Source organism: Phoxinus phoxinus (genome assembly GCF_949152265.1).
Source record: "Phoxinus phoxinus genome assembly, chromosome: 8".
NCBI classification, from domain to species: Eukaryota; Metazoa; Chordata; class Actinopteri; order Cypriniformes; family Leuciscidae; genus Phoxinus; species Phoxinus phoxinus.
Window position 1 is genome coordinate 33,817,434 of NC_136883.1, and position 26,268 is coordinate 33,843,701.

Here is a 26,268-nt window from a genome sequence, read left to right on the forward strand (position 1 = left end):
AGCAGAATATGTTTATAAGGATAAGTATCTTAGGTGTTTTTGTTGTTTTGTTATTTATTTTTGTAAAATAAACATGTAAATAACATGTAAATCAAAACTTCTTTGACTCCAAAGACAGAGTCCAGTGCTTCATATCTTAAAAAACACTACCCTGACCAAAGAGCCCAATGGCCATTATTGCAGTACAATATAAACACAGTAGTCACTGCAATTCCAGCGTGATTGTCACAATAAAACACTGCATAGCACGTCTTAATATCTATTGTGGATATATCTAGCATGTCATTGGATGTAACTTCTAAAAATGATTAGAACATTTATGTAAGACAGGACAACAATTAAAAGCTTTTACATAAAAACAAACCATGCAAATAAAATACTTACACATACATTGCTCTCTAACACATTGTTATATCTATAAAGAAATTATGTTTGAATAGGTAAATGACTAAATATACTGTGTCCATAAAATGCTGGGTTGTTTCAACCCATGGTTGGGTCAAATATGGACAAACCCAATCGTTGGTTTAAATTTTTATGTAAAAATTTTTAAACTCAATGCTTGGATTTGTCCATATTTTACCCAAACATGGGTTAAAAAACAACCCAGCATTTTTGTAGAGTGACAGTATATCAACTGAACATACATTTTAAAATGTGGGAATTTAATAAATAAAGTCATTATATTTAGTTGAGATGTGTTTTCTGCTTTGTTGTATTGTTACCTCTTGGCCAAACTAAAAGCACACAGTTGCCTCATAGAGACCACAGCAGGTAGCTAAATAAATCGTAGCATTTTTCACTCCACTCCAGGACCCCTCGAAAGAAATTGTTTTATTGATGATAGTGCTGCAGCAAAAAAACAAAAAACAAATTATATCGAAGCCATCTAAGTAAATATTTAAACATTTATATCCAGAGTGCTTTTAGATTACTACAATGCAACAATATTCTCTGTCCTTACCTTTGAAAAAGTTCATTACAGCAATTGTAAATCGTGGGTGTTGTGGTATTGATGACCGTGTTTTGAAACACATCCACGCAGTCTACCACCGGAGGGACGAAAAGGATACCTACAGGTAGAACAATGATAATGGTAATAATCTTAAGTCAATACCAGATTGTACTTGATCAAAACCACAAGCTGTGGGTGTTTTTGCTAAGTGGTTAAGATCTGTGCTGGTAACGTAAAGAGGAACTTTACTGCTGGAAAAATTGGCTTTTTAATCAAATTTGACTAATACAGTAGAAAGGCGGAAATTAAATTAAATTGGTGCAACCTGACTACAGACAACAGAGATAAAAGGCTGTTGTCTTCCCCTTTGCCAAATAGGTAGGAAAACTTAAACACCCATAATGCACTGGGCAAAATGGAGGGACAGAAAGCTCTCAGATTTCATCAAAAAGATCTTCATTTGTGTTCTGAAGATAAACGAAAGTCTCACAGGTTTGGAATGATATGAGGGTGATTTTTGGGTGAACTATCCCTTTAAGACGTTGTTTAACATCGTTGCGGAATGACGTCAGTAATACGTATTTTTAACATTTCTGTGTCATGTAAGCCTTCATTTCATGTATTCATATCATATCATGTAATCAAGTGAGATTAGGTGAACATGCTTCAATAAAGCATTCATTCAAATAAGAAAAGCAACAGTGAGGAATCGAAGGAATCAAGATCAGAGTTAATTTCAAAATTTTGGGAATTTAACCGCCCTAGCAATTCATAACCCATATCTGTTGTATTCTTGAGCAAGGCTTCATGGAGACTAATGTGTAACGTAAAAATGTCTGCTAAATGACAACTTAATGCCGTGTGGTGATACATAAAGCTGTGATGTTGGTTTGACTAAAGTTAGAACACTGATTTTGATAATTAGAGATTGCTTACCAGCAATACAGGCATTCATCAGGGAAACACATGTGCCTGTGAACAAGGCTCTGAGCACTAAACCAGATATGACACCCTTCTTTGATGGACAGATAGAAGCTTTGGAATAAACATTTTAAAAATGATCAGTAAATTGTGTTGTTGAAAAAATATGTAACTGAACAATGGCAAAAAGATGTCACAAGGTACCTCGTTTAAGCACACTTCATACAAGTGCTTTAAATAGATACTCACACAGGCCTCCGATCACAATCCCAAGAGAACTGAAATTAGCAAAGCCACACAAGGCATAGGTGCAGATGATTTCTGATCGAATCTGCAAGTGGTTTGAAAAGCATACTTGTAATGTTCAGATTTGAATTTGACTGATTATTATGTTTTTTAACAGCATATTTATACACAATTAGAAGAGACATTACATAAATACTTACTGAGAGAATGTTTGTATCTGCAACATCTAAAGTGCCATTTAGTCTGTTGTTTTTGAGCTCTGACAGCTTCTGGTAGGCTATAAACTCATTGAGGAAGAGTTTAGTGCCAATAAGTTCAGCCACGGTAAAAGACTCGTCGTATGGGATTCCCATCATGAAGGCCACCGGCATAAACACATAGGAGCAGATCAACTGCAGGGTTGAAAATAATGGCTCTGTTAAAACACTTCGCTTTTGAATATAAACATTTGTAGGGTGATGATTATGACCCTTTAATTTTGATATAACATGAATATACGCTGTATAACCATTCAAAACTATTTTTTTTCTTCTATTCAACAAGGATTCATTCATTTGATCAAAAGTGACAGTAAACAAAATATTTATATTTCAACTAAATGCTGTTCTTTTGAGCCTTCTATTCATCAAAGAATCCTTTAAAATTTGTATTACGGATTCCACATAAATGTTAAGCAGCACAACGTTTTTCAACATTGATAATAAAAAGAAGTGTTTCTTGAGCAGCAAATCAGCATATTAGAATGATTTCTGAAAGATCATGTGACACTGAAGACTGCCGTTATGATGCCGAAAATTCAGCCATCACAGGAATAAATAGAATAGAAAGCATTTATTTTGAATTGTAAAAACATTTCATATTACTGTTTTACTCTGTTTTTGATCAAATAAATGCAATATGCGCACTAGATTTGGGTAATACACACCTCAAAACTGATATTTGGGTATCCCACCATGCCTCCCAACCATCTGAGAGTAGCATTTATGAAGTCCAAAATGGCAAGAAAAGCAATCAGGTTAGCAGCGATATTGGCCACAAGCCCAATAGATGCAGATGCACCATTGCTGACAGCTTCCAGGACATTCTGCTCACCACTGAGAACAAACAAACAACATGACATTCAATAAAAACATCTTAACGCAAAACATACCATTTTTAGAAACCTAAACTGCATATTTGAGAGGTGAACCCACCCAGCGTCAACTTTAATTTGACTTTTAGATGTGAACTTGCTCTTTTCAGTTTCAGGGTAGGATAGTTTGGAGATGGCTAAAGCACACGGGGCAGCCATCACCGATGCAGAGATCAGAGAAGAGGCATCAATCTGTGTGGAGGAGACTTTAATGAGCCCATAGAGAACGTAACTACGGTAATTCAATTCAATTTAATTCACATTTATTTGTATAGCGCTTTTCACAATGCGTTCATTTTAAAGCAGCTTTATAGAAAATAATAAGTGGTAAGAACTAAACTCATTAATTTGTAACAAAATCGTTTTTTGTTTTCATTCCAACTTTTTAATCGGAGAATTTTACCAATAAAATGATTTATTATGTTGACGACGTACCCCAAATGAGATGAATGCCCCCATAACACTCCCAGCAATGGTGGCAAATCCTCCAGTCATGACAGCGTGAATCTCCGATTTGGTCATGTCCTTCAAATAAGGACGAATCAGGAGGGGCGCCTCTGTCTGAAACACATCAAAACATCACATTATCATTGACCCAAATTTGTTTAATTGCCTGACTTTTTAAAGGATCTCCCTTAAAAAAACTGATGCGCATCTAAATTCGTCAAGAAATATTTTCGGAAAATTTGAGTGCATTTATAATGTTGCATCTTTATGTATTTTATTTTAAAATGATGTACATTATAGAAAAAAAGGTAGAAACGCTGTCATTGGGGAAGTACCCTTTCAGAAGTATACACCTTTGTGTACACCTTAAGGGTGCATATTAATAACTAAAATAACTAATTAACTAAGTGACTAAGTAACTAACTAAGTAACTAAAGTGTACATCTTAGCAGTGTTGGGGTAACGCATTAGTTAGGAACATGAGTTATGTAATCAGATTCAAATGTAATGTAATCATCCATGATTCTCTCAGTCATGTTGAGATAAACCAGAAGTGCAGAGGCGTTGTGTGTGAACATGATGGTTATTTTAAATCTAGACTAAATATGAACATGCATTTACTCATCACACTTGCACAAGATTCAGTATTGCTCAAAATGAATAAAAATAGTGAAATGCAAACTCAGAATATTACACAAACCTACAATAATTAAATATGTTAAATTACACAAATATACTTGATTTATTTAATCTCACTTTATTAACCAATGTCTTTGCTGCCGACCTTTGATCATCTGATTCAACCATACTAATAAGCAAAAATGACTTTTGATAAACCACATTTGTGTTTCTTTATTTTTGTATTGCTGGAGTAAGAGGCTGCATCCGAAATCGCATACTTCCCTACAAAAGAAGTATGTCTGACTTCACAGTACTCATAAAAGAGTAGACAAAAAGTACCTAGATGTCCTACTTCTTCCGGCGAGATTCTGAAGTGTGCATACGACAGTTTACTATCCCATGAGGCCACGCGAGAGGATTGATGAATGGCAGTGAAGAGACATTGACAACATGGCAAATGTAGTAGATCCAGATTACATTCATACTACACACATTCATACTATATAGAACATACTTTTTAGAGGTTGCAAAGTAGTTACTTATTCAAAGTAAGCACCTACTCAATAGGTGACGTTTCTTCACCTGTGTCCTATACTTCTGCAATCCAGAATAGCACAGCTAAAAGGTTGGTTTTCTACTGTACAATCGTGAATTTGCATTTCCTTCATACGTTGGTGTGAAAGGGTCTTTCCATTTACAAAAAATAGTAATTATGTAATTAAATGTAATTAAAAAAACAAACAAGCAGGCCCAGCCCAGGTGAGAAAAAGTAAAACATAAGTAACGTAATGCATTACTTTCCATAAAAAGTACACAATTAGTAACTTTTTTAGGGAGTACCGCAATATTGTAAACATTACTTTTAAAGGGAACTTTCCCTAACACTGCATATTAGTACCTAAAGTGTACATATTAGTACCTTTTGAAAGGGGACTGCCCCAGTGAAAGCTTTTGTACCTTTTTTTTTCTGAGAGTGAATGATGACATGAAATGAAATATTACCTGACCAACAAAAATGTTCCCTGCCACACTGAGAGTCTCTGTAGAGGAGGTTCCCATCGTGACCTGCATTACCCAGGAAATCTTGACACAGAATGAAACATTGTCATGTGAAGTACATATTTTAAAGGTCTCACAGGTTGAACCGATACAAGTCTAGACTGAGTCACTTTTACCTTTGTGATGACCCACTGCATCACCCCCAAGTAGTACAGCACGGACATTACACTGCTGAAGAACACCACTATAGGCAGAGCCTGCGAGTATTGAGCAACATTCAGTAGTCAAAATAAACCCATCCATGCATTTCATGCCAAGTATGTGTCATCACTAACCTGGAAAGCAAATATGTTTTCAATGAGGTCTCCAAACACAAATCTTGAACCGGCTTTTGTGTAGTCCAGAAATATCTGAAAAAAGAAAGAAAAATTATTTAGACCAGGGAATGTTTTTTTGTTTTTCCTTCTCTCTTGTAGTTTAAATCATCAATTATTGTTTTGTTTCAATAAGTTACCACAGACTGTAAAATATTAACTTAATTTAATGAATTTTTTTTTAAAGTAGGATGGATATTATTTTAGAGGTGTTCAGATGTCTAGATGCCACTAGTGAAAATACTCTGTTTTTTCAGAATTTAATAAAATAATAATAATTATGTTTTATGTTATACCTGAACTTGCTTTCCAAGCCATTCGAAGGCCATGAGACCAGGATCTGTCCTAATGATAAACAGGCCAATGGCAAACTGTATACCAAGTCCCCAGAAGACAGTCCTCCAGCTCACCTACACAGCATTCAATGCAAACAATTTTTTTTATTAACAACCACTAAAAAAGGAACAAAAACACACTTAAAAAAAAAAAAAAAAAAAAGTGCAGTTGTGGATTATTAAAATCATTGTCTATACAACTGTTTTATTGTAAGGAAATGACAGCCTCAACAATCTGATAAGGTTTGCAGAAATTCCAAAGTCTAAAAAAAAAGCATTCCGAGATAAGCACGTTCAATAAAGCATGTAACGCAGGTATGTGTGTGTTTTATCACTCACCGCAGTTCTGTGTGCAGAGAAGAGAAATATGGCAATAATGAATAGACAGACACCGGCAAAAGAGATGAGCTGCTCTGGGCGCTGTCGTGTGTCGATGGCCAGCCATGCCACCAGCAGTCCCAGCACAATTACTATGAACACCCTGCAACATACAGAGACATATCAACCATGACACAAGTGTATAGTTATGATTTACATATTTTTGTTATTAAATGCACACTTTGCATATTTTTATTTTATTTTATTATATTTAGAGCAGTGGTTCTCAACCTTTTCAAAGGCCCCACATGGTCCAACACAATTTTCAAAGAATATCTGATATATTTCCAGTATTTCTGCTGTAATTATGATAAAGCTGTTTTTTGTTTGAAACATTTTATGAACAGAAACCAGAAGTATTGATAAATCAAACTAATTAACCACAATTTATTTTGTGACTTCAGAATGTTGCATGTTTTTCAATAAAAATAAAAAAATAAACATTTATTGAAGGGGAGAACTATATACAGTCATGGTCAGAATTAATGGCACCCCTGGTAAATATGATCAAAACTGGCTGTAAAAAATACATCTGCATTGTTTATCCTTTTGATCTTTCATTCAAAAAATTGCCAAAATTCTAACCTTTCATTGAAGCAAGAGAATTGAAAGTGGGGCTAAATCACATTATGAAATAAATGTTTTTCTCCAAAACACGTTGGCCACAATTATTGGGACCCTTTTATTAAATACTTTTTGCAACCTCCTTTTGCCAAGATAACAGCTCTGAGTCTTCTCCTATAATGCCGGATGAGTTTGGAGAACACCTGACAAGAGATCAGAGACCATTCCTCCATACAGAATCTCCCCAGATCCTGCAGATTCCCAGATCCATGTTGGTGCTTCTTCTCTTCAGTTCAGCACACTCATTTTCTATAGGGTTCAGGCCAGGGACTGGGATGGCCATTGCAGATCTTGGTTTTGTGCTCAGTGACCCAAAAAGCTGTTTTTTTGGTTCCTCTGTCCATAGAACGTTTGAAAAGTACCTGACACTACTGGCACTTCAAACGGGACGGGTTCTATGGACAGAGGAACCAAAAAAATAGCTTTTTTGGCAGCAAACACTTAAGATGGGTTTGATGCACACAGGGATAAAAAAGTACCCCATGTGTAAAATTAAATACTCTGCTGTATATTTAATGCTGTGGGCCTAATTTTCTGCCAGAGGTCCTGGACATCTTGTTCAGATACATGGCATCATGGATTGGATCAAATACCAACAGACAAAAAATCGAAACCTAACAGACTGTGCTAGAAATCTTATAACGGGCCATGTTTGGATCTTCCAACAGGACAGTGATCCAAAAACAAATATCAAAATCAAAACAAAAACTGTCACTGAGCACAAAACCAAGATCTGCAATGGCCATCCCAGTCCCTGGCCTGAACCCTATAGAAAATGAGTGGGCTGAACTGAAGAGAAGAAGCACCAACATGGATCTGGGAATCTGAAGGATCTGGAGAGATTCTGTGTGGAGGAATGGTCTCTGATCTCTTGTCAGGTGTTCTCCAAACTCATCCGGCATTATAGGAGAAAACTCAGAGCTTTATCTTGGCAAAAGGAGGTTGCAAAAAGTATTTAATAAAGGGTGCCAATAATTGTGGCCAACGTGTTTTGGAGAAAAACATTTATTTCATAATGTGATTTAGCCCCACTTTCAATTCTCTTGCTTCAATGAAAGGTTAGAATTTTGGCAATTTTTTGAATGAAAGATCAAAAGGATAAACAATGCAGATTTATTTTTTACAGCCAGTTTTGATCATATTTACCAGGGGTGCCATTAATTCTGACCATGACTGTATGTTTCTTATTTTAATATTTTTACGTTTCAATTTTATTATTATTTTGTATTATATTGTAGAAATAACTGGTAACACTTTACAATAAAATTTAATTTGCTAACATTAGTTAATGCATTAGCAAACATGATCTAACAATGAGCAAATTATTTTTAAAGCATTTATCAATCTGAGATATTAATCTAATAGTATTGTTTGTTCATGTTAGTTCACAGTGCATTAACTAATGTCTTACCAAAAAACAATTTTAATAATGTCTTAGTAAATGTTGAGATTAAAGGCACACTATGCAACTTTTGGCCCTCTAGCGGTTAAAAAACAAAACTGCATGCTTTTGCAGAAGAACATTGTTTTGGTTGTGCTTCGGCTCTGCTTGACTGTGCGGATGAATATTGTTCTTTCTCATAACTAAAAAAAGAGAGAGAGATTATCTTACTACTCGTAAACAAAAAACAATTTTAATTTTAATTTAAAAAAATTATCTCGTAAACATCACTACTAGGCTTAAGAGATATAATCAGTTTAGATGGAAAGGATCTCATGACTAGCTGTAGACGTTACTGTAGTTTTACCCATTAATAGACGTCGTACTTCCTTGAAAATAAATCCCAGCACAGCACTACAACAACCATAATGCAATGACCATTCACAATTTAATGTTTTATAATAATCATAAAGAGCTACATATGGCAATTTATCTGTTCAATAAAATATCTTACTCAACTGTTGAGAAATAAAAATCCCATTTCCGCATTGTTTTTACAACATATCAAATCCCTCAGTTCTCGCCATCTCCAAAAGGTCAAGCCAATGTTGATTCTGGTTTTATTACGAGCTCTGTCGTGTTTGTTTAAAACGGGGGATTCCCCAGTGGTTTGAGATTTAGATTAATAAATTAATAAATAATGCTGTTCATTAACTAATATGGCAAAGTTGTTGTGGCCTGCATCGAAAGACCGAAATACAGGTCGATTGAAGATTGAAGATTAACTAATATAGTTAACTAATGTTGTTATAAAGTGCATATTCTGTTATGTTCTGGTTTGGTTTGGTTTCCACTCCCTTAAAGGGTTAGTTCACCCAAAAATGAAAATAATGTCATTAATGACTCACCCTCATGTCGTTCTAAGCCTGTAAGACCTCCGTTCATCTTCGGAACACAGTTTAAGATATTTTAGATTTAGTCAGAGAGATTTCTGTCCCTCCATTGAAGCTGTATATACAGTATACTGTCCGTGTCCATAAAGGTAATATAAACATCATCAAAGTAGTCCATGTGACATCAGTGGGTTAGTTAGAAGTTTTTGAAGCATCGAAAATACTTTTTGGTCCAAAAATAACACAAAATAAGACTTTATTACGCATTGTATTCTCTCCCGGGTCTGTTGTGAATCTGCGTTCAGGACTCCGCAGTGACGCTGCTGACGGAAGACGCTGATGACGTGTTATCTGGTGCGCCCGAGCTTCGTTTACAGTCTGAGGGAGACGCACGCTATATTCAAGCTATTCTACATTGTTTGCGTGGATATCATTTTTTTAATGGTGCGTAAATGTGCATGTCGCGGATGAGACACTTTTACAGCGTGCGTTTTCCTCAGTCTATAAATGAAGCTCGGGCGCACCAGATAACACGTCATCAGCGTCTTACGCCATCAGCGTAACTGTGAAGGATTGACAACAGACCCGGGAGAGAATACAATGCGTAATAAAGTCTTATTTTGTGTTATTTTTGGACCAAAAAGTATTTTCGATGCTTCAAAAACTTCTAACTAACCCACCGATGTCACATGGACTACTTTGATAATGTTTATATTACCTTTATGGACACGGACAGTATACTGTATATACAGCTTCAATGGAGGGACAGAAATCTCTCGGACTAAATCTAAAATATCTTAAACTGTGTTCCGAAGATGAACGGAGGTCTTACGGGCTTAGAACGACATGAGGGTGAGTCATTAATGACATTATTTTCATTTTTGGGTGAACTAACCCTTTAATTACATTCCCTCCCTGTGTATTTATTAATAGAGATATCAGCCGAATGGCTTAGTGCAGGCGCTAACGGATCCAAATTATCTCGTAAATTATCCCACTAATAATGCCCGGAATGGTAACAAACTAGTAGTACAAATAGGTTCTGTACTCATAAAATGAGGCATTGGAAAGTTTGTAAGTACATCAGGAGTTTATTTAAATAACACTTGCCTGATGGCTTATGCTACCGCTAACCCGGACGTCGAGGTCACTTTGGTGATTTGGGAAAAGCCCGTAAAAGTCTGTGCGATCACCCGGTGTTGCTGAAAAAGGTTTTTTGGTATATCCACATTTTTTTTTCGAAGTGTTGACAATTTAGTGTTAACTAATAATTGTTGCAAACTGGTACTACCAACAAAATATTCGTGCATTCCTAGAACTGGGCGTCGTTACACTGCATAACGGCGTTACTTATGCATCGCTTTCTGCCAGGACTTCTACAGGCTTTTCCCAAAATCACGGAAGTGACCTCGAAGTCCGGGTTAGCGGTAGCATAAGCCATCAGGTTATCAAGTGTTATTGAAATAAACTCTGTTTGGCTCGAGGTCATGGTGCAAAGGACCCTAGGTTGAAATTACTCCGAACCATCGAAACCAGTATCACAAGTGTATTCTTTGTGGATTTATTGATTTATTAAAGACTGTTTTCTTCCCTATTGCTTTCATTGTGCTTTCATTGTGCACTGCATTACAGCCACTGACTGTGACAGTAATCTAATTAAATGTAAAGTGTTACCAAATAATTATTAGTAATCATTTTAGTTTAAATCTTGAATTAACATGTTTTAGCATTTTAATTTATAATAGAGTTTTTTATATATATATATATTAATAACAATTTATTAATTGAAATACTTAAAGGTCTGTGATAAACATTAATTTTGTTGTTTTGTTCTACTACAAAATGAATTACACACAGTCAAAACCTCATACATGAATTTTCTGATCTTTAAAAACATAAGTGGCTAACAAGTTGTTACACAATACATATCTCACATTGTTGTACTAGTTGTATCCATTATAAAGCAACTTTTTAGCAACAAAGCTAACAAAAGAACACTTCTAAATGCCATGGGAAATTCCAGAGGGAATGGTTTTCTTCTGAACGGCTCTTAAATCATTATTCCAAGCTAAATATACTATTGAGCAAGGGTAAAATGAACAGTCAAAACTAACAGTAAAGACATTTCTAATGTTACAAAAGATTTCTGTTGAAATGCTGCTGAAATGCTGCTTTTTTTTAATTATATTTATCAGAGAATCCTGGAAAAATGTCTTGCGGTTTCCACAAAAATATTAAGCCGCACAGCTGTTTTCATTGATAATAATAAGACATGTGTCTTGAGCAGCAAATCAGCATATTAGAATGATTTCTGAAGGATCATGTGACACTGAGGACTGGGGTAATGATACTGAAAATGCAGCTTTGCCATCACAGGAATAAATTACATTTAAATATATATATTCAAATAGAAAACTGCTAATAATATTTCACATTATTACTGTTTTACTGTATTTTGACTTCTTTCAAAAACATTTAATAATCTTACACACACAAACCTTTTTAATGATAGTGTATCAACGTGTCCTACTCACCATTTTATCCATCTGATATTGGATTTGAAACATCTTTGAGCAGGCTTAAAGAACCTCTTTATACGGTCACCCATGTACTTATTCACTAGTTCGCACGCGATGACGAACACCCCAAGACAAGTGAGGACAACCAGAGCCACTGCCCTCTTGAAGTCCAAATAACATGCAGCAATGAAGAATGCCACATAACCTACAATTTAAAACACAAAAAACATCAGGTATTGTACACTGTTCACTTGGGGGGGAAATAAATCACCAATGGATAATGCATTCCTATGTTTAATTAGAAACAATAACCCTCTTAAAGGGATAGTTCACTTTTAAATTGAAAATCCTGTCATAATTTACTCACCCTCAAGTTGTTTCAAACCTGTATGAATTTCTTTCTTCTGCTGAACACAAAGGAAGATATTTTGAAGAATGTCGGTAACCAAACAGTTAACTGGTCCCATTGATTTCCATAGTATATATTTTTTTCCTACTATGGAAGTCAAAGGGACCAGTTAACTGTCTGGTTACCGACATTCTTCAAAATATCTTTCTTTGTGTTCAGCAGAAGAAAGAAATTCATACAGGTTTGAAACAACTTAAGGGTGAGTATATGATGACAGAATTTTCATTTTAAAGTGAACTATCCCTTTAAGAATAACTGTTCTTGACATCAATGGATCCATGAAGAACATTTTTTAACTTTCCAATGCACAAAAGTTTCTTTAAAATGGAAAAAGGTTCTTCTGATTATTAAAATGTTCTTCGCACTAAGAAAACAAAATGTTTAAGAACAGTTCACTGAAACCTCTTTTTTGAACCTTTATTTTATAGTGTATAGATAATAAAACATGGAAGATGAAAGTATATTACCTGCAGCAAAGATTCCCAAAGCGATGTATTTGATTATTTTGGAGTGTGTCTTGCAGAAGATCTCTGCGACCGTGATGGGCATGCATGCTTTGCTGTGGTAAACAATAAATAACAGCTAAAGATCTTGAACATGAGAAGCGTAACAGCATAAATGGGTTGACAAGAGTCTGTATATTTCCTAATTAGGATATGCTTATCATGACGCATTATGCAATTTCAAAGGAATTTCATTAGTAAATAATGTTACAATGAAATCTGAATAAGCCCGTATTCACTGAATAAATTCACAACCACACCTTATGCATGATTTTGACTCCGTCTCTGACTCTTCATTATCACTGTCACTCGGGTCATCTGTTAATTTATCCTCCTAAAGATAAAAAAAAATAGAGATTTTTAACTTGTTAACTTTTCAGAGAACTTCCTCATACTTCCTCAAGCCTACCTTCACAAATGCTGGATTGTCCACACCTTGTTCATTCCCATACGAGACGGTTTTCAGCTGTAAATCTTCTTTGTCCGCTGTTAGAAAAGTATCAGAAAATGTTTTACCAGCTCTAATGAACCTTGATCCAGCAATTCCTTAAGAGCTGCAAGTTTCTAAACATGTCCGTTTTCACATTTCATCCAAACAATCATTAACGACTGCCTAGTGCCTACATATACAAAACCAACACCTCCTTTATGCAAACCGTGGTGAAACCAGCTGTTCAAATACCTGTTTGAAAAATAAATCTCTAAAGAATGGAGAAGTAAATACATGGCTTACTCATTCTGCGTTCTCTCTGACAACTGCTGGGTCTTGAACCTTGAGCTGGAATATATACTCTGCTCACTTGGACATCTTATCATTAATTAACTACATACTAAATTTGTGTTTTTATTTTAGACACTTGCACGTTGCTATCAGATTACTAGTCAGTGTGGGATACACAGAGTAGTCATGAAACAGCATCTTTTTATCATTTATTACAATGAAGCTCCACCTTATTTCACAGGCCAACAAGATACAAAGTAGAGGAAAACAAACTATCAGGAACAACAACAAAAATGTAACGTGACGGAGGACCTGCCATTCAATGGCCGTCCCAGAGGCAGAGTCACACGACGAGCAGGTGGCGGAGGAGTGGCCAGTATTATTATTCATAATTATCTATATATATCGGTACTGTAAAACACTGAGCGCTCAATTACCAATCAAAACTGGCCCAATTACAGGCCCATTGCCATGACACACAATTCAATTGTATTAAATTATTAAACTTTGATAATTTAATAACCTTTTAAACAACTGAGAAGATACTACATTTTATAAAAATCACCTGTCAAGTTTATAATATATTACATCAGCATATAAGAGTTAAATTAGATGACTACAACTACATATGGACTCATCTCTTTCTCTCTCATCTTTTTATATAGCATGTTAAAATTTTTGAGGATGAGCAAAAACGCACCGCTTTTGTGTGTGTCCCTTTAAATGCAAATGAGCTGCTGCTCCCGGCACAGGGGGCGGAGCTACAAGAGCTTGTGTCCTTTTACCTCACACACACATGCACTGAAAATTTCAAAAACGTTTAGCCTTTTATGTTCAAACCAAAGTTAGACAAGGATGGAGAGACTTAAGAAGAAGTGACAACATGTATAATGCAACAGGAGATTTCTGAATGGTTAGTTGATTAATTTATGTTATGTGTAGCTATCTTCTAGCCATTGATTTGCATATTCTTTCATGATAATCTATAAATCGCGTTCCCGGGGCCGGGATTTAAGTACATTTTAGGGTTAATGATGTCACTAACCTGAGAGGAATGTTGTTGTTGTAGTCCTTAAAAAGCTATTTCTTAAAAAAAAAAAAAAAATCTCCCTTTGCTTTGCACTTTGAGCGTTGTTACTTTGCAACTTTATGCTCAAACAGCAACATTACACACTAACTAAAGTTAGAAAAGTGAAATCATAATCAACCACCCCTTTAACAGTTCATTTATTGCCAAAATTATGAAAAAAATGTCAGTCAAGAAAAGAAAATTATTGAAAATATTAAAATCAGGAATGTCAGAATCAGAATGCGTTGCATAAAAAATGTCTGTCAAAACCAACACATGTTCACTGACCCGGCAAACTTTTTCAATTGGATTGATGATTTTCCCCCCTTTTTTTAGCTATATATATTTTTTATGTCTTTAGCATGCAGTGTAAAGTATTTCACTCAGTTCCCTGATCACTCCGATTCAATTTCAGCGAGTGAAGAACAAATTTATACTCACATACGTGATGCGTTATAAATTATGTATGTTATCGTCTCTGACAGACAGCATGTTGAAGCCACTCAGGCCTGAATCTCACTACAGACATGACCTCCAGCTCATCCTCTCTGGACGTCCATCTCTCTGTGGATCTGATGGGTGGAGGAGGGAGGGAGCTGGGATGTCCATGGCGCCGGGCCTGAAGCAAGATGAACAAAAAACATAACCAATATCAAAACACAATATATAACTGAAGAATTTTCAGACTTCCTATACTTTTAAGTCTATGTTTAATGTAAACAGCATACAGTTTGGTTTGGATTCACAATGCACAACTTTTATAGGTGGGCCCTGTTACTCCTGGGTCCAATAATTATCTATAGAGATGTTATGACCCTCTGGTCTCAGAATAGATGTGCAGTTAAAGAAAAAAAAAAAAGCACTTAAAAATGAGACAGCACTGCAGTGAGGTGTACGAACACTACCAGCCTTAGACACTTTGGACGCTAGATGCCACTGTTGCACACTGTAGAATATAAGTTACTTTTATGCCTGAATACTGAACATACAGTAATAACAACTCACTGGCAGCAATCTGAGCATAGCACGCGTAGGCCTACATCACGGAGACGTCTATTTGATGTACGTGTTTACATCAGGATTCAGGAAGACAGATTTTTTAGACTGAAAAGACTTTTAGATCAATTTGATTTCCATTTAACTTAAAATTCAAGGAAACTCTAGCGCCATTCTGACCCTTATGAAGTTAACAGTAATAATAATTTAAATGCTACTATCAGACAATATGTGGAATCTTTGACTGTTTTCTTGGAAACATGAAATCAGTCATAAAATTAAATGGTGCCTAATTCCTTTTAGTTAACACAAGATGACGCACACTTGCAGCTTAATAGACCGAATTGTGCATCACTGCATTTTATTGAAGGTCTAATGTGTACAAAACACATTAACAGACATTCATGAAGGCATTTTATGTGCTTTGCAAGCAGTCATGATATTTCTTTAATATCAGCCAAGTGTCTTTCCTGCAAATTTTTTTACAATGACAAGCACATAAACATTGATATTGTTTATTATCATTCTTACAGGCAAGGGATCCCAGGTCTGAAGTCATTTTTGTCAGCATATGTATTTGCAAAATAAGTATTTATTGTGGGTTAAAAGACCAGAATACGCTCTATGAAAAATGTTTCAATAGAAAACACTTTATTTTTTTTTAAAGTGAAGGTCGGTGTTAGGTGCTTATCTACATTTTTGTAGAGGATACATATTTTAATAGTTTTGGTCATGGAGGAATCAAGGACTTATGAACTAGATGAGTCCAATTACATAGTTTGGACAATGAAGGAAATTGATATAATCCTATAATTGTACCATTGATGGAACATATGGAACTTGGAAACAATTTCTGAAATCAGTTCATTACAGAATTTGACTGCTCAATCAATCCCACTTTATCATAAAAATTACGTATTCTCAAAGGAATGAGTGTTGTTTTTGATAATTCCAGTGATTCCAGTGACCCCAGTCCTTCAACAGCTTCACTGGCTCCCCATCTCACACCGTATCCACTACAAAATCCTGCTCCTCACTTTCAAAGCCATCCATAACCATCATACCTGACTGACCTAGTTCATATTGCCACACCAGTCCGCTCTCTCCGCTCCTCCTCCTCATTCCATCTCATTGTCCCTCCCGCCCGCCTCATCACTATGGGGAGTAGGGCCTTCAGTCGCTGTGCTCCCCAGCTTTGGAACACTCTCCCCCCTGATCTCCGCAACTCCGATTCTCTCACACACTTCCAATCTTCACTAAAAACTCTTCTCTGTTTAGACAAGCCTACTCACTGTGTGTGTGAGCCTACTGCATTATCATCCCATATTCTTTTTAACTGATGTGTATTTAACTGATGTATGATGTATACATGTTTTATCCTAGTTTTAACATAGTTAGTTTTTAATTTGTATTAATTTACCTTCTTGTAAGGCGACCTTGAGTGCCCAGAAAGGCGCCAAATAAATAAAATGTATTATTATTATTATGTATACACATGCTATATGTTATCAGCACAAGTTAACCCTAATCCTACCCACCTTTATCTTGGCAGTTTATTCAGAAAGATATGTTTTCAGTAAAAACGTTCCCACCCTGTCAAAGTCTGTTTTTGTTTAACCTTAACCCTAGCACAATCTAATCTAGCCTATAGCTATAACCTATGTGACAGAAAAAACACCATGTGTTGCCTAAATTTCATAAATGTAAAATTTAAGGTTAACATTTTTTTTATTGCTAATATTGAATAGAAATGTAAACAAACTAATTTAAAAAAAACTTTTAGTGAAAACATCACAATGGTAAAATAATCGGGGTCTTATTTGGTCGCTATGCTAATATGGCTAAATTTTCATTGCCAATCGTCATTTGTAACGTATAGCCTACTATTAGCTAGAGATTGATCAGGAAAAAACACAAAGTGCCACGGTCAGACGTACAGTCTGGACGTAATACAACTTTTTCCAGTAATTTGTCCCGAGCATGAAAACACTCTTATAAACACACTTTATGAAAATAGGCTAACGTTAGTTGTTGTTGTTTTATTGTAGTTTGGGGAGACGTGGATGTGGTTGCGCATAAACTGCATTTTAGCGCGTCATAGGCGCGTTTTGCATGTTCAAAAATGCATGTCCACAATGCTGTCTATGTAGGCAGCTCACAAGGATTTGAGCCACAGCCCGAGTGTGGCGTTGAGCGGGGTTCTCAAGCACACAGGAAGGGGAGAGCTCTTAGCTAGCAGACAGCGGGCAACTGTAACGTTAAACAACTCACTTTTATAAACCTCACAAATCAAACATACCTTACGCTGACTTGCTCATCCATTTGCATGGCATTTAAAATGTTGATTTAAATGCTTGTTTGGCTGTAGACCCGCAGACTGTTGTAGTATTACCGCAGGTTTGCGTTATTTACAGAGCTGGGATACAAGCAGCTAACGTTAGAGAAGCGCGCATCCGACTGCGCAGCTAAGCTTCTGTCAACACGAACCGCTTTGCTCTCTTCATTTCTCTCTTTTGTCTTAACATTAAACACGGTAGAAATGACAGGTCATGTGTTACGGAATGAAATAATACCAATATGACTGTAAGCGATGTTTTGAACGGTTTGTTATCTTGCCGAAGGTTTATTTTCTCAGTTAGCATATAAGCTAAAGCTAACTCTCCAACATCCTCGTACAAAAAGCCCATAACTGTCGATAAATGTGTTATTTTATTGACGTAACGCCTGTAAAAAGGTGTTTATTGGTCTGAAACAAATTATTCGACAGTTTTCAGGTTAAACTAATTTATGCGATGGTGACAGGCTTACTATACTGAGTAATATTTAACTGGCTGCAAGAAAAACAGGAGTGTGGTTATGTCAAATACAGTAATATGATGTTAAATTGCTTAGAAAGTAGTCAAAGTTTCCATAAACAAGTCTTTGAGCTGGCTGGACCGGTACTATGGAAGTTCCTGGAAGTGTCAGTGCAATGCAGATGAAAGTCCACAGCAGCAAATCTAATGGACACCAACAACTGCTGAGATGAACTAACCAGGAAACAAATGGTGAATACTATTAAATCTTTATTTTGTATTTAGTCATTATTGCAATTCAATATTTTATAGATCTAGGGTGATAAATGAAGTTGTAATGTGGTTTTATGTCTGTTAGTTGTGTGGTATTAAATTATTTTACATTTGATTGTATGTGGTCTGCATATCATTTGATTTAATTCTCATTCTATATTGTATTTGCTTAAGGTTTTGAAAACCTTCAATCATGGGTGATATGAAAACACCCGATTTTGATGATCTCTTGGCTGCCTTTGACATCCCTGATGCGACCAGTCTGGATGCCAAAGAAGCCATTCATGGGAATCAAGATGAGGGAGAGGGACACCTGAAGCAATCTGAAGAGATGTGTATGGATGCCACGGTTTTGATCCCTCACCCAGTGCCTACAACTGATGTCCCTGCTGTCAGTGTTATAGTAAAGAACACCAGTCGTCAAAACTCCTATGAAAATCTTGTGGAGAAGGAGAGCTCTCATTTGGGGCAGCTTTTACAAAATGGTTTCAAAACTTCTGCAGGTTCACTGGAGACACATCTCTCTAGCTATCCAAGGCTGGATAGCTCTTCTGTCAATGGGGACTGTTCAAGACATTCCTTGGAAAAAATTCCCGTCCTCTACAAGGCTGAAAAAGTTCCCACTTTATCAGCGTCTATGCCTCAGTTTAGCCCAATATCTAGCCCGGAATCTGAAGACATTCAAAGCAATGGAATCAATGACCGTCCAAAATCTACAGAGACATCGTACTTCTCGTCTAATTCACTCTTCACATCTTCGGCTCTTCCTGTTTTAGACAGTCATGGAAATCCAGATGCATCCACCTTGACAGACAAGTGCAATGAAATACATCATGGTTCAAAAGGTGTGGATGATCTCGAGTGTGATGGCTCATCAAAAAATTATGATTCTGTGACTGAGAGGGACTGCATCCAAGATTGTGGAACAAATGCATATTCAACCCCTGAGGCGACTAGTCCTTCTTCCCGTCCGTGCGACAAAGCTCATTCCTCCAGATTGTCCTCTTGTCTTGATGCATTAGTAGCCTTAAATGCTAAAAAGGATCCAGATGGGCAAACTAATTCAAGGGACTTTCCAGTTACCCCAAAAGAGACCATGAAAATTAGTCCAAAAATACCCATTTCACCAAGGAGCCCAAGAAGTCCTCTGGAAGTGGTGAAACGTTTTGTGAAACAGCCTGACAGCCCAAGGAGTATATGCAGTGACAGCAGTGGTAAAGCATCTCCAGCTGTCGCTACTGGCTCGCCTCCAGCCATCCCACGAGTCAGAATAAAGACAATCAAAACCTCATCTGGAGAAATCAAACGCACCGTCACAAGCATATTGCCGGACTCTGAGACTGAAGATCTCACGTCACTGTTTGGGTCTTCGCCATCTCAGTCCTCAGTTGAAGATGCCTTCGTGAAAACATTGCCCGTTTGTCGTTCAAATGATCAAATTTCGGAGGTCATGTTTGAAGATGGAAATCAGGAAGCCTCGAAGACCGCTTTATTGGGGAGCAAATCCACCCCGAAATTGGTAAGGAGCTCAAAGAAACCTCAAACCCAAAATAATAGTCATAACTTAAAGACAACACATGGTGGAAACAAGCAAAAGAAGGCTTCTTCTGCTCAGATGGGTTCTTCTGCTAATACAAACTACCTTCCAAAGGCATTACACTTAGCAAACCTAAATCTAGTCCCACATAGCGTGGCTGCCTCGGTTACAGCAAGGTCTTCCACTAACAGACAGGAGCCTTCTCAGTTATCCTCATCCATGGTGTGCAGTTCTGTACCATTGGTGCATCAAGTTAAAAAAGTCTCCCCAAACACACGAGCTGTTGTCTCAAATACTGCAGCTGGAACCTTAAACAGACTGTTGAATTACTCAAACCCAGTGCCAACATATGTTCCTGACCTGAGTCCACCACCAGGCACCAATATCAAGCTCCCACCGCAAGGCTATTGCTGCCTAGAATGCGGAGACTCGTTCGGGCTGGAAAAGAGCCTTGCTTATCATTACAGCCGGAGGAGTGTGCATATTGAAGTCGCATGCACGCACTGCTCCAAAACATTGGTGTTTTTCAACAAATGTGCTCTCCTGGCACATGCTCGTGAACACAAGAACAAAGGTATGGTGATGCAGTGCACTCAGTTGTTCATGAAGCCCATTGCTGTTGACCATATGTTGGTACCCACCAAACCTAAGCCGTCCGTGAATCAGATCCCTTGCGGGAGCAACACCACAGAGTCATCCAAAGGCCAAGCAGTCTTGCCACTTTATCCCGACAAAGTTATTAGACATGGATTCAAATGTCTGGACTGTAATAAACTGATGTCAGACTACACAGCACTTGCAGGTCATTATCAGAGATCATCGGAGGCTGAAGGACTGGTGAGTCAAATTATTACTATTACTATTGGAATCACAAAGCGTAACAAAGTGTAAATTATTACTACATTCTTAAATAGGTCATAAAAACATTTTTCATAATCTTTTATTAGGATTTTTTAAAACAACTGCTTCACTGCTTTCTATTTTAGAATATATATTAAAAGTGTGTCCAAAAAATCAAGTCATGTGATTTGACCTTATGTGCAAAAAAAAAGAAAACAGGAAATTATATCATAGAAAGGACCTCTGCAGACCCTCATGACTGTCTGTCAAGGTCTTGCTTAAGATATGCATAACACTTCCTTAAAATATCAGATCATTCGCATTTTTAGGCAAGATTAGTTCTAATGTGGTGCAACCCCCAAAAACTTGTTTTAATCATTTATATTTAATTTATTTTAAAAAGTATACTAAACTGTTGAAATGGTTAAACCTGTTTTCAAGATGTAAGGAAGACGTGTTATTACTTGTTATTTTTTACTTGATGGTCAATCTTGATCACGGTATGAGATTTTTTCAAAACCCAATAAAATCAATGCGAGTACATTTCTAAGAACTTGGCACTTGTTTGAAACTAGATTAAGAGATTTTTCCTTGTGTTCGTGACATGGACTCTCTTCTGTGTCAATGACCCTTGTGTTTGCTTTCTTTAAATGCAGATGTGCAAGATTTGCTCAATGCTGCTACTCAACAAGTGCAGCTACAGGGCCCATCAACGCATTCACACACACAAATCCCCTTATTGCTGTCCTGAATGTGGGGCACTCAGTCGCTCGGCAGACATCCAGAAGCATGTGAAAGAGAATTGTCTCCATTATGCCCGTAAAATTGGCTACTCGTAAGTACCTTGAACTGTGACCTCTAGGCCAAGGACATCCTGTGAATCTCTTTAATGTTGTCATCTCTCTCTCTCCCTCTCTGATTCACTAAAAATGCGATTTCCTTCAGGTGTCTGCATTGTGAAATGCTTTTCATGTCACTGTCCCTCTTGAAGAGTCACATTGAGGAGAAGCATTGTCAGGTCTTCTATAAGTGCACTATATGTCCTGTAGCCTTCAAAACTTCTGACGGCTGTCTGATGCATGTAAAAAACAAGCATGGCGGCAGTGAACCCAGCCATCAGTAAGTGCATCTATTGATCTGTTATACTGTCATAATACTGTAAGTGTTCCTAGAACTTTGTTGAGGAGTTACTTCTGGTTCATTCTGTGCAGGGTGATCTACAAGTGTTCCTGTGAAACGGTCTTCAAGAGGAAGCAGCTGTTGTATCAACATTTTCATCATCGTATTTGTGTGTTCAAGTGTCCAGAGTGCACTTCATTCTTCCCAGAGAAACTTCTTTTGGTGCAACATTTCAAGGTTTGTATTAGAGTTGTCAAAAGTACTGGTCGACGATATTTAGATTTCTGCAGTGCCGGTAGTATTGAGTACTGCCTCTATATAGATTATACATGCATGTAAATGTACTTATTGCAGGAAATCTTCACTGAATAATGTATTCAGTGTTTGGAAGGAGGTGTGAGTTCATTTCATACTCATTTTCTACATTGTTTCTGTCAATGACACTACAAGACATTTACATTTCAGACATTTAGCAGATGTTCTGCTGTGAGACTGTTGTGATCACCAGATGGCAAGCAGACAATTTAGAACATTATCTGCTATGAATTAAGTACTTCCTGTACAGATGCAAATAATTGGGGTCTAAATAAACCTAATACTGTGTATATACCATATTTTCCAGAATATATGTTGCATTTTTTTTTTTAAATATAATCTGCAACGTGCTGCTACGTAGGCTATTCCAAAGCGTTGTATATAATCCAATTAGTGTCAAGGACACAAAACATGCACAAAGCACGCACATTTGGATTCATGCTAAACGAGCGAGGTACATGAGCAAAAGTTTATTTGTAAAGTGCATTTCCCAACACTGATAGTTTCAGTTTTGCTTTAAATTAATTATTTTAGGCTTGGCGTTTATAATAAATGTTGTTTATAATGAATGCCATTATAATTTGTTTGTTTTATACTTATATTTATAATTCATGTACTGAATACTAAAGTATTGCAACTTATCTGTTTTTTTCTCTCTCAACAATGCAATTTTGACCCGGTGATACTTATAGTCAGATGTGACTTATTTTCTGGAAAATATGATAAAATGTAAGAACACGTCTGCGTAGCATTCCTCATAAGCTGCATGAGTTTGATTGCATGCTAGGAGGCATGTAGTAGTCAAGATGAGAGTCTGTCTTTTGAGGTGGGGGTGCTTGCAATTGACAGGGTTCAGTGTGACACCATGGTTCTTAGATTTTTTTTTGTAGGAGCGATGGTTGGCTTTGTCAGGTAATTACAAAAACTTTCAACAAAAGATTAGACAAAATGCTGTAACTTTAAAATGCATACCGTCAACACAGAGAAAGCATATACATCTACCGGTATTATTTAATGTGGTTTATTTAGATAGCAGGATAAACAGAAAATAAATAGAAAAAGGATTTTGTAGTATAATACTGGGGCAGAATGATACGTGTGTTTCTTTGTGGTTGCATCGAGATAAATAAACAACTGTTGACTGTTTAATCTGCCACTGCTTTTCCAATGCCACAGTACAAAAGATGTCTCATTTCTATCAGAATAAAAGTGGTTGTGTATTTCTATCATTTAGATATTGAAATAATTATTCACATTCAGAAAGTGAAATAAATTGTCTTTCATCTGCAGGCTATTCATGGTGGCGTTTTCAGAGGTGAAGCAGAAAAAAGCCCTAAAAAGACAGAGACGACATCTTTCTCTGATAAATTGTCACCACAAAACCCCCAACCAAGGTTGACCAAACCGGTTAAGGAGGCCAGCATGAAGGGAAGAGATGGTTCTGCTGCACGGAAGTCAAGTGCTGGAGATGGTGTGAAGAACGCTGGTTGGACCTGTGGAGAATGCCTCCTGTGGGTCCCTGACAGGGAGACCTTCGTCAATCACATGAAGACCAGCCATGGCAGGGTGAGATCCTTTCCTTCAATCGATATGAACTGAAGTTAAGCAGTGTCTTGCACCGTGCATGTGGATTTTGTATTTGATTGAATGACTAGTACCTCTTTTTTGTTGTTGCTCTAGTCAATTTTTGATTCAAGATTCTAACATTTGAACGTTCATGTTTATTTGCAGTCTGTAAGGAGGCATCCTTGTCGACAATGTGAAAGATCCTTTAATTCATCCTTGAGTCTTAAACGACACATTCGCAGTGACCACGATGGGAAAAAGAAGGTTTACACATGCTGGTAAAACCACTATATAATTCAAGTTTCATCAAGGTTTGTTTGGCATCTTTCTTATCTGAAGAGTGCAACCTTGATTTGTATCTTTCTTGATGCATTCTGAAGGTACTGCACAAATGAGAGGATATCCTTCACTAAACACTCCATGCTTAAGAACCACATCAGCTTGATGCATGGAATCAAGAACCCAGATTTCAGCCAGATGGCAAAGCCAGCATCTCAGGAGGTGGGCAAACCCACAGGCCAGGTAATCACGAATACTTCATTTATTTATTTTATAGAAACTTATCTTCAGGTACTGCGTGTACAACTACACTTTCTCTTTCAGAGGCCGAAAAGAAGAGCAGAGGAGGCTCATGGAGTTGCAGGAAATGAGGGAACGTCATACAACACCCCTGCCAAGCGGCCTAAGCCACTTTATCGCTGCGCCAAGTGTGGCTTTACCTCTGAAAACCAGGCCCAGTTTCAGGAGCACATACCTCAACACAGAACCGATAGCGACACACCCCAGTGCCAACACTGCGGCCTTTGTTTCACATCTCACCTAGCACTCAGCAGACACCTCTTCATTGTACACAAGGTCAAAGAACCAGGGGAGCATGAGGAGACATTGAAAGGACGAGAAAACTCAACAGACTTGAGCGATGAAACTGTACCTCTTTTGCCAAAAAAGACTGGTCTGTCCACAGTGGAGGAGCAATGCAAACTCCACACCGAGCCCACAGACAGCAACCACACACAGGCATCAGAAACAAGTGGATTTGAGGAGGAAAGGGACTGAATAGAAGAAAGGACTCCAGTGGAAAGCTGCTAATCAACTTAACTGCAAGCATGTGATAGCAGAATATGCAGCTTATAAATGTGGTACTGCAAACATGTTGCCTTACAGTCAAATACTATATATCAAGTCACATATATCACATATATTAAATGTTTCATTCAGAGTTGCATTGCATTATTTTGATTAACTTAACTGTTACATTCATGCAAATAATTGTCACTTTTTACTGCTTGCTTGTTCATCCTATGTATGTGGATAATCATAATTTATTTTTGTGTAATTGCAAAAGCATCATGTCAATGTGTTTCAATGTTTCTCTACAGAGCAATTGTATGTTTTTTTTTCATGTACCATGTCAAATCTGTCTTGGGTACATTACAATGCAGGAAATATTATGTATGTTACATATTGTAGCCATAAGTGGGACGGTCATGTAATATTATGGCTGTTTTCAGGGTCACCAAAAATGTTGAAGCCCCTTTGATGGTCAATAGTTGGTGGTGATGATTATGCTGTGCTGGTCTTGAAGGAAGGGCATGTCTGATGATGTTTGTTTTATATTTATTAGGTAGCGTACTTGTATCACAAAGCTAAACATCTGTAACAGTATTTGCTACTATGGAGATTACATTATTCTGAAAGGTATTCACTTAAACCCAGGTATCTGCACTCAGAGAAATATATTTTCATATTCATTCCATGTAGATTACTCATTTATATTCAATGAGCCATTCTTACAATCAAATTTAGCACTTTTGTAAATGCTTGTATGGGGGGAAAAAAGATGAATTTACATATTAAAGACATCAGAGACTCAACTTTACAGTTTGTGCTATCAGCAGAGGTTTGATGTTTTTGGGGCTAACTATATAGCTATAAGATTAACTTTTTTTTTTTAAATTTCTTAGTTATTTCACCAATGTTTCAGATTAAAACGTTGATTATCTTAGTGTGACCAGTTTTAGGTAAGTTACTCTATAAAGTTGATTCATTGCTAGCAACTAGTTACATCTTCAACAGTGTAACTCGATTATTGTACTAATAACTCTCTAAAAAGTGTTGGATTACTTGTTACTTACTACTTTCTGAATCCCATTTCAACCTCGACCAGTTGAACAATAGACACAAAACTGCAATCTTGATTCTTTCAACAACAACAAAAATACAATTGCATACATTATCATTGAACTGAAGTATTTAAAGGGAGAAAGTTACATTAAAAACACATTTTAACATTACATTTT

At 36.8% G+C, this 26,268-nt stretch overlaps 2 protein-coding genes across 5 annotated transcripts; one reads left to right on the plus strand and one right to left on the minus strand.

Annotated features, from left to right (window-relative positions):
• Positions 1-44: 44 nt before the first annotated feature.
• On the minus strand, positions 45-17,997 carry slc28a1 (solute carrier family 28 member 1). Of its 4 annotated transcripts, XM_079620938.1 has the most exons (19): positions 17,823-17,997; positions 14,969-15,146; positions 13,147-13,223; positions 12,998-13,071; positions 12,702-12,793; positions 11,841-12,030; positions 6,370-6,511; positions 5,992-6,105; positions 5,657-5,731; positions 5,498-5,578; positions 5,325-5,405; positions 3,690-3,815; positions 3,316-3,446; positions 3,048-3,216; positions 2,323-2,514; positions 2,126-2,207; positions 1,892-1,990; positions 965-1,073; positions 45-849 (listed from the first exon to the last, which is right to left on the minus strand). In XM_079620938.1, exons 5-19 carry the CDS (start codon positions 12,781-12,783, stop codon positions 738-740), a joined length of 1,785 nt encoding a protein of 594 aa, XP_079477064.1. In that variant the 5' UTR covers positions 12,784-12,793; positions 12,998-13,071; positions 13,147-13,223; positions 14,969-15,146; positions 17,823-17,997; the 3' UTR covers positions 45-737. The 4 variants fall into 4 exon arrangements, with proteins under 4 accessions (XP_079477064.1, XP_079477062.1, XP_079477063.1 ...); XM_079620936.1 differs by lacking the exons at positions 14,969-15,146; positions 17,823-17,997 and adding an exon at positions 13,471-13,610; XM_079620937.1 differs by lacking the exon at positions 17,823-17,997 and having other exon boundaries at positions 605-852; positions 14,969-15,100.
• znf592 (zinc finger protein 592) lies at positions 17,975-26,261 on the plus strand. Its single transcript, XM_079620934.1, has 9 exons — positions 17,975-18,570; positions 18,766-20,965; positions 21,625-21,803; positions 21,914-22,087; positions 22,180-22,324; positions 23,693-23,968; positions 24,134-24,246; positions 24,349-24,490; positions 24,572-26,261. Exons 2-9 carry the CDS (start codon positions 18,785-18,787, stop codon positions 25,022-25,024), a joined length of 3,663 nt encoding a protein of 1,220 aa, XP_079477060.1. The 5' UTR covers positions 17,975-18,570; positions 18,766-18,784; the 3' UTR covers positions 25,025-26,261.
• The last annotated feature ends 7 nt before the right edge of the window (positions 26,262-26,268 follow it).